The following is a 12,018-nucleotide window of genomic DNA, read 5'->3' as shown; positions in this document are numbered from 1 at the left end:
TTGAGTCAAAGTTTTAAATTTAAATAAAAATTGTGATTGAAATGGAGAATGTAAGTAAAAAAAGAGGTTGTCTGTAAAGTCGGTTTACTGACGATAGTTTAACGTGATAACGTCATAAGAAAATACTGATTGAATGGTTGCATTTTTCAAACGAAAATTTTAATTTTATTTGTTTGAAGGTGTCTGTTCAATTGTTATAAATGATCAAGTTTTGGTGTTCATGTATCCAAAAGACTTGCAAAGTAGGGGAAACCGCGAGAGCAAAATGACATTGTATTTTGAGGGGAAGTTGGAAGTTTTTATTGGATACATTTTTACTTGTAAGAATTTGCAAGTGAGGAAAACAGCTGATCGCAAAATAAAAATAAACACAAATTAAAATTTGCGAATTGAGTCAAAGTTTTAAATTTAAATAAAAATTGTGATTGAAATGGAGAATGTAAGTAAAAAAAGAGGTTGTCTGTAAAGTCGGTTTACTGACGATAGTTTAACGTGATAACGTCATAAGAAAATACTGATTGAATGGTTGCATTTTTCAAACGAAAATTTTAATTTTATTTGTTTGATAGATATTTTGTATGGATATAGAGAATGAGTTAACATTAACATAACATAACATAACTTAACATAACATAACATAACATAACATAACATAACATAACATAACATAACATAACATAACATAACATAACATAACATAACATAACATAACATAACATAACATAACATAACATAACATAACATAACATAACATAACATAACATAACATAACATAACATAACATAACATAACATAACATAACATAACATAACATAACATAACATAACATAACATAATATAACATAACATAACATAACATAACATAACATAACATAGCATAACATAACATAACATAGCATAACATAACATAACATAACATAACATAGCATAACATAACATAACATAACATAACACGCTGTTCAAGCAAGGTAACGACGCATGAGCAAGATAACGACGCATTTTTTGGTGCGTGCAGCCGGCTACATAGAATTATAAGACGTTATCACGTCAAAAAATAATAATAACATTAAAACAACAGATATTATTAACAAACTTGGTTTTATTTTAAATTCTTCAAGTAAATCAAATTAATAATAATCAATAAGAAGGCATATGCAAATACAAATACGTGAATTTATATATGTACATATGCGTATATACATACACATATACGCTCACTTAAGTAGGAGAGAGCAAGATATCGAACGTTGCCGTTCGTTTGCTTTGTCGTTCGTTCCAAGGTAACGGCAATGAGCAAGGTAACGACACATGAGCAAGGTAACGGCAATGATCACATAACGACACATTTTTTCGTGCGTGCAGCCTGTTAAATCGAATTATAAGACGTTATCACGTCAAAATATTTTAGATAAAATTTATAAAGTATTATACATATTAAATAGGAATTGGCCAAGAATAAGTTTTGACACACCAGGTGAAGTCAAAAATAAACAGGACTAGCGTCATAACAATGTTTTTGATGGGGCCTTCTTTTTAATGAGTTAATGCGTGGGAAGTTACATTCCTATTTGACTTCCAGTGAAAGCTTGGTGACATTCGGTTTAGTGGAAGCGAAGTTATTGCATCTAAAGCGTCAGTATGTTTGTGTCATCGGTACAAAAATGAGTTTCGAACAAAGAGCTAATATTTTGTATAATTTTGTTTTAAAATCGGTAAAACGTTTGCCGCAACATTTGATATAATGAAAATAGTTTATGGCGATGATTGTCTAATTCGAGCCAGAGTTTATGAGTGGTTTACTCGTTTCAGAGATGGTCGTGAGGACATAAATGGCAATGAACATACGGGCCGCCCAAAATCAGTAATCACCGAAAAATTCGTAAATTTATCAAAAATGAATTGAAATCATCGTTGAAATTCATGGAATCGGGGTTGAATATCTCCAAAACATCGATTTACCGCATTTTAACTGATCATTTGAGCTTACGAAAGGTCTGCGCACGCTTCATTCCGCACGAGTTAACTGAGGACCAAAAATTGCTTAGAATCAAATATTCGAAAGATCGCATTAAAAAGGCGAGAAAAGACGAGAACTTCCTTCACAATATTGTAACTGGTGATCAAACGTCAATGTGCCGAATGGAAGGACCCACCACCCAAAAAATCGCGTTTCGAGAAGTCAAAAATCAAAACGATGCGCATTTGTTTTTACGATTATTGTCCACAAGGAGTTCTTTTTCTATCTTGTCGTTTTTGAAGCGTTTGTTGCATCGCATTCGTCGAATTCGCTCTGAATACGGCGAAGGAGGAAATTGGCGCTTATTGTATGATAACGCCCCGTCTCCTCGATGCACTCTTGTGACTGTGTTTTTGACTAGAAATTGCATTTCAACCATCAAACATTCTCCGTATTCGCCTGATATGACTCCCTGTGACTTCTAGCTATTCGGAAATATGCACTTGGCCATGAAAGGAAAACGTTTTGCGTCCGTAAAGGCCATCCAAAAGTCTTGGACCGACATCCTGAAAGACATCTCGGTCAATGACCTGAAACACTCTTTCGAAAAGCTTTTAGATCGCGCAAAACATTGTATCGAGACCAGAGGGGACTATTTTAAATAAATAAACTCGAAGTTACCAGAACAAAGCTCCTGTCGTTTCTATTTTAGATCAGTCTTGTTTATTTTGGACTTCATCTTGTACACCCATTTTTTACTTTTTTTTGTGTGAAGAGTCCCTATTCTACGTCGGTGGAGATATGGTTGTTGTAGCAGCATAAACATTTCCCTCACATATAAAGGAAAAGCTGCCGAGGTGACAATCCTTGGCCTTATATAAATCTGGGTCGTTCCGTTTATGGTACGTTGAAACGACTGTCGTGGGAACGCATGATGATATTCAGTTCCGGTGCTTCACGCCACCTCATAAACCATCTTAAACCACTGATCTAGGCCGAGCTCTGCAAGTTACTGGATATGAACCCATACACAGATACAAGCCAATTTTCGAAAAAGTAATCAGTGAGCAAAGTTTGATACTTCATCGGCAGTCAAAACGGAAAAAATTATAAATAAGTAACTCAAAGAAAACCCATTTAATATAAATTATAATAATACCTTCCAAATTTTAAGTAATTTCATTTAAAACCGTTAGCTATTAAATTCTAAACACAAAATGGCCACTGATCAAGATCCAGATAATTTGCGTTCGGAAAATTTAGATGAGGAGTATGACTATATTTATGGCGAAGAAGGTGGCTACTCGCAAAGTGATACCACCCATATGGGCGAAGAGGCGGAGGAAGCGAGTGAAGATATATTTTCTCACCTCGGCGAGTCATCGGATGATCCGGAGCAGAAACGTCGTTATATGGAGTACTTGAGCCTAATCAAAGAAATTGAATGTCAAAACCAAATGGTTGCGGATATCAAAGCTCAAATTATGGAGCTCTGCGCAAAACCTTGCAAAACCAGGTGCGAAATGAGGGACATCAAAAAGCTGCGAGTGTGCATGGAGCAGGAGATAATAAAGCTCAATTGCTTGATGACCAAAGCTATGGAATTGCAGAACTTCGGTTCCAGGCGTCGCTATCGTGAGATACCAATTGTCACGACCATCGACGAGGACAACCTTACACCCTATGCGGGGCATGTGCAAGCGCCGAATCAGGCCAATTGGAAAGGTGGCGACAGCAGTGAAACAGACAAAGGCGTCTGTGCCGAAGCGAAGGACTCGAAGGAGGAGAAAGCGCTGCGTTGTTTGTGCAAAGCGCTTTGCAAGATGAAAATCTGTTGCCCAGAAGATAAGAAACTCGTGCAAGAAATCGCTGGCGCGCTGTTGGGGCAAAAGAAACGAAAAAGTGCTCAACCTTGTCCGCCTTGCCCACCTTCGTTGCCGCCCTGCCAAGGTCCATGCCCACCCTTTGCCAAGCACTCGAAGAAAAGAAAACAGCCATCGCCACCCTGTTCCTCTGATTCCATGCCGGGCGCAGACTCCTTAGAGCGACTCAAACAGAAGATCACTTGTATGCAATCGTCGGTGGGCCAACTGAAACAGGAAATTTATCGGCGTAAACGTGACAAGCAGCCTTGCTACCAAGACGAAAAGGAAAAAGATGACGTCTGCTCGGAGGAACCGGATCCCATACAAATGTGCTTGGGCAAGCGAAGTGCCCAGGCTGATGAAATGGCCAAGTTAAGGGAAAACTACCTGCATTTGCTGTCAGAGTTCTCGAAGAAGGATTGCCAGTTGAAAGAAATGGAGAAACGGTAAGATTAATTGAAATTTATTACTGGGTTGTTGTTGATTGAGCTTGCTTTGGCGCAGACTCAAAGGATTTTGCGGCAGCTGCAACGATGCCAATGGACGTGGCGAGGGACGTAATGTCGATCAATCCGAATTGATCGTACTTCGACAACGTGTTGCCGACATGAAAGAGGAACAGACTGAGTTCAAGTGCCTCATGAAAGAACAGTCGCAGCAATTAGAAGATTACCGTAATAAGTACTTGGTAGCGCAACAAAAAGTGGAGGAACAAAGCGTGACTTTGGAAAAGCTGAACATGAACAATAAGCGAATCGAAAAACAAATAAATACAGAAGTCAAGGAGATACGCGCCAAGTTTCAAGAGAAACTGAACGAGTTGCTACACTTTCCCAAACTGCTAGAGAACGAGCAACTGAAGTTGGCGCAAGCCTGTAAAGAGAAGGAGGATTTACAGGGCAAATTGATGCTGGTCTGCAAAGAGCTGAAAGCACTCAAGGCGCAAACTGAATCACCAAGAGAAGAGACCGATTGTCGGCCGCAGTTGGCGAAATGTCAAATGGAACTGGAGCAGTGTAAGTCCAAACTGGAAGAAACTGAGCGGCAACGCGATCTCTTCTGCGAGCAGTTAAAGACTACCCAAGACGACCTGGACACTTTGCGTTCCGAATCAGCCAAAATCATTGCGCGCACTAAAGAACGTGCCGAGATGACGAGATGCCAAATGCAGGAACAAATAAATAGGCTTGAAAAGGAACTGGCGCAATGTCGTGCTACGGCCTGCCTTTCGGTCAGCGATCGTGAAGCTGTCATACGCGAAATGCAGGGACAACTTAACACACTATCTTATAGCTTCGATGCTGCACAAAAACAAATCAAGACATTGCGCAATCACATCGCTTACGTATCCAATGAGAATTGTTTCCCTGTCAAATGTTGATTAACTAATGGCAATTTGCAATTGCGCGTAAATGAAAAATCGAATCTAGTATAGCTATGGCTTGTACACGCTTTTGAATGCACGTTTATTGCTATATCTCAAATATGTCCCAATGACATCAACAACAGTCAACTGCAGAGACAATTACCGCTCCCGTATTGGTGGCGGTGAACATTTTAATCTTATAAAGATTTTACTGCCAAACGTTTCATTTTCGGCGCCTTTTTCTTGGCTTGGCGCTTCTGTTCTTTTAGCTCCCAGCGACGCTGTTTCTCGGGGTCGTCCTCGGCAAGCACGCGTTCCTTCTCCTGTTTGCGCTTGTCTTCACGACGCTGAGCAGCAGCTTCTGCACGTGCCGCGTGTGTACTCTTCAAGAACTCTTCTTCCACACGTAAGCGATTCTTTTCTGCTTTATTTTTGCCCTGGAAAAACATGCATTTTTAGAAAATATATATATACATTTTTTAATTTTATCCTTAATGTTGTACCTCTTTCGACATGCGATACGCTTTTAGACGCTCCATCAAGTAGAAGATGAGAATGAGCAATGGTTTAATTGATTCCATATCCACACTCTTGGGCATGTTAAATCCTGCCATAAGCATACATTTTGTCTCTGGTTGTTTTAAATTGTTGGCATCTTCCTGTTGAATTGGACCACTAAATTGATCAGAAATGTGGATGTAGTCAATGTAACGCTGGTATTTGTTGAGTGCTGTGATTATGCGCGCCTCCAACATAGCCGACGTTGCTTCAGGTATTTCTGAGAGCACACTAAATCCTGCAGGTACTTTGTAGCGATCCTCTGGCTTACTGACTAGACTGCAATACTTGTTCTGTATAGAATCGAAGAAAGCGAAAATTGTACACAAAATTTGTATAAAAAATAATAAAAATAATACAAACCAAATCGGCGTATTCTTTGAAAACTTTTGTTATAGTTTTTCTTGAGCCCACGCAAAACACAAATGAGTCCATTACACCTCGTGTCATTTCGACTTTTATGTGCACTTGATCTTGTTGCGGCCGTATCAGTCCGGACACTAATGCCACTAAATCCTGACGCTTAATCATTTTTAGCTCCACAAGCATCCCCTCACAGCAAGTGCGGCCAGAGCACCACAATGTATACAAGCTTTCGCTTTCTTTCATCAAACCGGGGTTTTCGTTTTCTTGTTTGCCATCATCGCCTAAATATTTCTATTAAATATATAAATCACTGCTATTGCATATGAATGCCTACCAACTAGCACAAAATTATCGTCCAAGAGCCCTTTGTGCGTGCTATACCACAGCTGTGCAAGCCTGGCATTCTTCGTTTTTCCCGCAAAGAAATTGGCGAAGTAAGCCAAAAGTCCGCCCAACATTAGCATTTCCATCCAATATGAATCCCAATGTGTGCTATTATTAAATAGAAGTCGGAAAAATTATAGCCACAATAATGACATATTTGCATTTGTTAAGCTGCTAGTCGCTTACCGGAAATGCATTGGAATCTTGGCCACCGTTAGTTTCGGTTCTGCGGTCTTTTGATCTACGGGTAAATCTTTGTTTTCGCCGACGTCGAAACCTTCAAATTCTTCTTCGTCTTGAAAATGTTCAAATTCGTTATCGTCATCTTCAACGACGCCGTCGTCATCATCCGTTTTGAAGTCATCTGACTTGCTATCGACTTGCTCACCGCTTTTTAATTTCTCAGGTACGTTCACCTGTTGTGGGGCTTTTGCAGCTTGTGGTGCTGATGTGGTTGCTGCATCAACGAAATCATCGTCGGCATCGAAGTCATCAAATTCAGCAAAGTCACTTTCTTCATCTTGCGCCAGTACCGAGGTCATGCCACCTAGCACCAGGCATCCGACCGCCAATAGTGCAACTATCTGCCTTACCTTCATAGCTAAAATCGTCCCCTTTCTTTACTCATCCACTGATAAAATATATTTATTTATTCAGCAACATTACCATAGAATCGGATTGAGGTTAATTAAATGGGTTATAAATGTAAAGAAAACCAAAAGTACTCACTCAATTCCACACTTCAAAAAAAACACTACAGTGTTGCCGGACAGAGCACAAGGGCAAGGTTAGATTGTCATTCACAATAATTTCGTATAGCAATGTATCCATTTTTGACTATTACGGCCCATCTTGGAGTTGTTAGTGAAACTTTGACGTTTAGAGACGCACGTAGGTTTTCAGTACATTTTAAAAATAATTTAAGCTATGGTTAAACGGCCATTGAGCCTGAATTGAACAGAATTTTATAATCAGGTATTTGTTGCTTTTCAGCTTTGGTTGCAAAAAAATTCAATTGATCGCATTTGACATTTGGTATTTTTTTGCATCCCAGAACAAATATAATTAGTAATAATAGCTTTTTATTTTGTATACCAAATTTTTCAGTGGCATCAAATGTGTACACAAAATTTGTGTTCCAATAAACAATAATTGGAAATCGGTTAAAAATTGTGCACGCAAATGCAACAACAACGATGAGATCGTGATAGAGATTTGACTCAATTTATCAACCATTCTTTTCATTTCGCCTTTCCCTATTAGTTTGGCAGCGCAGCCTCGTGTAATTGGTAGCACTGGCAAGTGTATGTTACTATAAACAAGAAGTTTTATGAAGTAAATTAGAAAATTCTTTAGTTCAGAGGGATATTTCATGTTGAATGAGGTTTCTTGCAAAAAATTTTAATGCTTTGCTGACAGGCATAAACTATTGAAGCAATTTGGAAACATTTGAATGATCAGCTCCAGAAAAACTAAATTGCGTCAATTTTTAGTTAGAATATCTTATTCGAACTAATTAAGTAGCGGTTTACGGAAAACGCTGTCTCTTCTCCACAATGTTACAAAAAAAAACAGTTTTATATCATAGATAGAGGGGGGCGTTAATCGGAATTACCGGCGCAGTTAATTTTGATAAAAATTGTAGTGTGACGGACGGCTGTTACGCCGATTAGGGATTAGCTCATATTTTTATTGGATAATTTTGTCAGAAAAAGATGGTTAGCAGACAATAAATGCGGGTTTTGGCTGCCCTAAAAAATAATTGCGTGTTTAAAAAAAATCTTAAATTACTATTTCTCAAACTGCTCTGAAATATCAGGAGAAGTAATTACAAGTGTAATCGAACGGTTTAGTGCTAAGTAAAATTGCATTCAACCTTTTTTACTTTAAAAAATTCATTATTTTTCATTCACAATAGATTTGAATTGTCATTATTCAGCAATGTTGCCATGGAAAATTCCCCTCATCAGCTTAAATAATGATAATTATGTTTAGTTATCAATCCGCAGTAGTTGCACTTAATTGAGACAATTTCGAATGAAGTCGTTAATCCCGATTAACACCACCATCCATTTAGACAATAAAACTCAGCTCTTGGCGCATGTTAGGTAAAGAAAACACGAAAGCACTATAGAAATAGCCAAGCCTTAACACGTTTCCACGACAGTCGGTTCTACGTTACCGAAACGACCCGGATTTATATCCGGCCAAGGACTGTCACTCCAGCAGCATTCCCCGTATTTACATAAGTATGGGGAATGTTTATGCTGCTACAACAACAACAACAACAACGTCCTTAAACTTTCACTGAGTACAGCTCTGCACTTTCAAATTACTTTAAATGTAATTTAAGTAAATTTTGCTTAATTCTAAATTGTTTAAACAGGAAACCAACAGCTAGACCTAAGTTAAAAAAAAATTATAAAATTAATAAAGATATATTCAAAAAAGAAACAACTGGTAATATTACATATCTCCAACAATTGACGTCACACATCCCGAAGCCGACAAATATTTTGTAAACATTTGGCAGCCTGGTGAAGGAGTAAACAAAAACATATGTTTTCAGTTGTCAGTTGGATTGTCAATCACACGTGCAGTCACATTACTTTATAAATATTTCCTTTTGCTTTTTATATTGATAAATTGCGATGGTAAGGTTATAAATTATTAAAAAAGAACTAACTTTTGATATTTCGGCTCTACCTTTATAGGGCAAGCAAAAGAAAACTCGGAAAATACAGAAGCAACGTACAGCGAGTCTAAAGCGGTTGATGAAGCCCACTGATTCGCGTATTAAAGAAGAAATACGCAAAAAGCGAAAGAAACCAAATGATCCACTCGCTCTGAAAGTGCATCATGTCCAACAACAAAGTTCGGCACTTTTCTTCCAATACAATACACAGCTGGGCCCACCATATCACATCATTCTTGATACGAATTTCATAAACTTTAGCATTAAAAACAAATTGGACATCATTCAAGGCATGATGGACTGCTTATATGCCAAATGTATACCCTACATTTCGGATTGTGTTCGAGCTGAGTTAGAAAAATTGGGAAGCCGTTACAAATTAGCGCTGCGTATTATATCGGATCCACGCTTTGAGCGTTTGCCATGCCTTCATAAAGGCACATATGCGGATGACTGCTTAGTGGAAAGAGTGCGTCAACACAAGTGTTATATAGTGGCTACCAATGACAAGGATTTGAAAAATCGTATACGCAAAATTCCAGGCGTACCTCTAATGTATGTGGCGGCGCACAAATACGCCATTGAACGTATGCCGGAAGCGTACGGTGTGAAAGCTTAATATAATTTAGTTTAATGCGAGTAGTAATTAGTTAGTTTTTATTGTCGTTTTTATAAGTAAAGTTTGTACTTCAACGTCATTATCTAAATCTGGAAATACTTTAATAATAAGGAAAAACAAAGCACTAAAAAACGTGTGTGCAGGCATATGGAATATGTTATGAATTTAACTTCTTTGCATTAGATAAATTAAAATGTTAGGACTGTGAGCTGAAATTTTTTAACGATGAAAAAAGGTTATTCCTGTGTTTTGTATTTGCCACCGGTTCTTTTCAACTTTTGGTGTATGTTAGTAAAAGTTTTGGTTTACAGTATTAAATGCTGCATACGATTTGAATGCCTAAAAAAATTCACAACGAAACCAAAACAAAACAAAAATGTTTACATATAAGTAAATGAAATAATCCCGTTGAAATTAAAAACACTCTTTATTTAGACGTTACTATCCGTCGTGAGCAACAAATTTTGCAACGTCTGGATTCTAGTTCAGAATATGTAAAACGAGAACCTAAGCCTAAGTCAACCATACGACACAAAGAGGCCAATTTGGTATTTGCAGAAAAGTAACAATTTTGGGAAGATTAATGGGAAAATGTAGTTTTTTCCAATAAAAATTACTCAAACTGAACGGATCAGATGATTTCAAAATATTTTGGCGTGATAAACAGAAGAAAAAAAAGAGGTTGTCTGCAAAGTCGGTTTACTGACGATAGTTTAACGTGATAACGTCATAAGAAAATACTGATTGAATGGTTGCATTTTTCAAAAGAAGATTTTAATTTTATTTGTTTGATACATATTTTGTATGGATATAGAGAATGAGTTAACATTAACATAACATATACTTTAACATAACATAACATAACATAACATAACATGACATAACACAACACAACACAACACAACATAACATAACATAACATAACATAACATAATAAATTACCCCGTATTAAAGCACTTATCAACAGCTTTCATTTGATACCCATATTGTACATACACAACCAAAGGTTACCCGGGTCCACGTTTTGACCTATATCTCGAGACCCCAGTCACGGACCGGCATGAAAAATACTCTACTAAAGCATTCACCAACAGCTTCCATTTGATACCCATATTGTACATACACATCCGAAGGTTACCCGGGTCAACGTTTTGACCTATATCTCGAGACCCTCTACCAATAGGTATTCAAACTATACGGAAATCATCTTCAATACCTACTTAACAATGTGCGTAAGTTTGGTTTAATTCGGTTCAAAGACACGGCGGGTCCACGTTTTGGCATATATTTCGAGACCCTAGTCATCAATAGGTATGAAAATTACCCCGTATTAAAGCACTTATCAACAGCTTTCATTTGATATCCATATTGTATAAACACATTCTAGGGTCCACGTTTTGGTCTCTATCTCGAGACCCTAGTCACGGCACGGATGGAAATACTCTGAACTAAAGCATTCACCAACAGCTTCCATTTGATACCCATATTGTACATACACATCCGAAGGTTACCCGGGTCCACGTTTTGACCTATATCTCGAGACCATATCTACCAATAGGTAGCCAAACTATACGGAAACCATCTTTAATACCTCCTTAACAATGTGTGGAAGTTTGGTTTAATTCGGTTCAAAGACACGGCGGGTCCACGTTTTGGCATATATTTCGAGACCCTAGTCATCAATAGGTATGAAAATTACCCCGTATTAAAGCACTTATCAACAGCTTTCATTTGATACCCATATTGTACATACACATCCGAAGGTTATCCGGGTCCACGTTTTGACCTATATCTCGAGCCCTATTTCCAAAATAAAATATAATCCATGTTACTCGTGATGTAGCTTTCGAATGGTGAAAGAATTTTTAAAATCGGTCCAGTAGTTTTTGAGCCTATTCATTACAACCAAACAAACAAAGTTTTCCTCTTTATAATATTAGTATAGATATGGTAAATATTACCATACATTTTTTCCTTCATATATAATAAAAAGAAGGCATATGCAAATACAAATACGTGAATTTATATATGTACATTTGCGCATATACATACATACATATATACGCTCACTTAAGTAGGAGAGAGCAAGATGTCGAACGTTGCCGTTCGTTTGCTTTGTCGTTCGTTCCGCCCTTTCGCTTGCAGTTCATTCAATGCAATGAGCAAGGTAACGGCAATGAGCAAGGTAACACTAATGAGCAAGGTAAC

At 37.7% G+C, this 12,018-nt stretch overlaps 3 protein-coding genes across 4 annotated transcripts; 2 read left to right on the top strand and 1 right to left on the bottom strand.

Annotated features, from left to right (window-relative positions):
- Positions 1-3,028: 3,028 nt before the first annotated feature.
- On the top strand, positions 3,029-5,676 carry LOC129247479 (uncharacterized). The gene is made up of 2 exons (XM_054886614.1): positions 3,029-4,268; positions 4,327-5,676. The coding sequence occupies exons 1-2, from the start codon at positions 3,175-3,177 to the stop codon at positions 5,201-5,203; spliced, it is 1,971 nt and encodes a 656-aa protein (XP_054742589.1). The 5' UTR covers positions 3,029-3,174; the 3' UTR covers positions 5,204-5,676.
- Positions 5,250-7,256, bottom strand: LOC129247480 (PAT complex subunit CCDC47). 2 transcript variants are annotated; one of them, XM_054886616.1, is made up of 6 exons: positions 7,226-7,256; positions 6,683-7,127; positions 6,447-6,604; positions 6,110-6,393; positions 5,692-6,039; positions 5,250-5,625 (listed from the first exon to the last, which is right to left on the bottom strand). In XM_054886616.1, exons 2-6 carry the CDS (start codon positions 7,093-7,095, stop codon positions 5,386-5,388), a joined length of 1,443 nt encoding a protein of 480 aa, XP_054742591.1. In that variant the 5' UTR covers positions 7,096-7,127; positions 7,226-7,256; the 3' UTR covers positions 5,250-5,385. The 2 variants fall into 2 exon arrangements, with proteins under 2 accessions (XP_054742591.1, XP_054742590.1); XM_054886615.1 differs by lacking the exon at positions 7,226-7,256 and having other exon boundaries at positions 6,683-7,208.
- Positions 7,257-9,059: 1,803 nt separating this feature from the next.
- Positions 9,060-9,974, top strand: LOC129247692 (rRNA-processing protein FCF1 homolog). Its single transcript, XM_054886932.1, has 2 exons — positions 9,060-9,150; positions 9,211-9,974. Exons 1-2 carry the CDS (start codon positions 9,148-9,150, stop codon positions 9,808-9,810), a joined length of 603 nt encoding a protein of 200 aa, XP_054742907.1. The 5' UTR covers positions 9,060-9,147; the 3' UTR covers positions 9,811-9,974.
- The last annotated feature ends 2,044 nt before the right edge of the window (positions 9,975-12,018 follow it).

The sequence above is a fragment of the Anastrepha obliqua genome, chromosome 5, assembly GCF_027943255.1.
Source record: "Anastrepha obliqua isolate idAnaObli1 chromosome 5, idAnaObli1_1.0, whole genome shotgun sequence".
Classification (NCBI taxonomy): domain Eukaryota; kingdom Metazoa; phylum Arthropoda; class Insecta; order Diptera; family Tephritidae; genus Anastrepha; species Anastrepha obliqua.
Note: the sequence above shows the minus strand (reverse complement) of the source record. Positions and strands in the feature narration are given on the sequence as shown.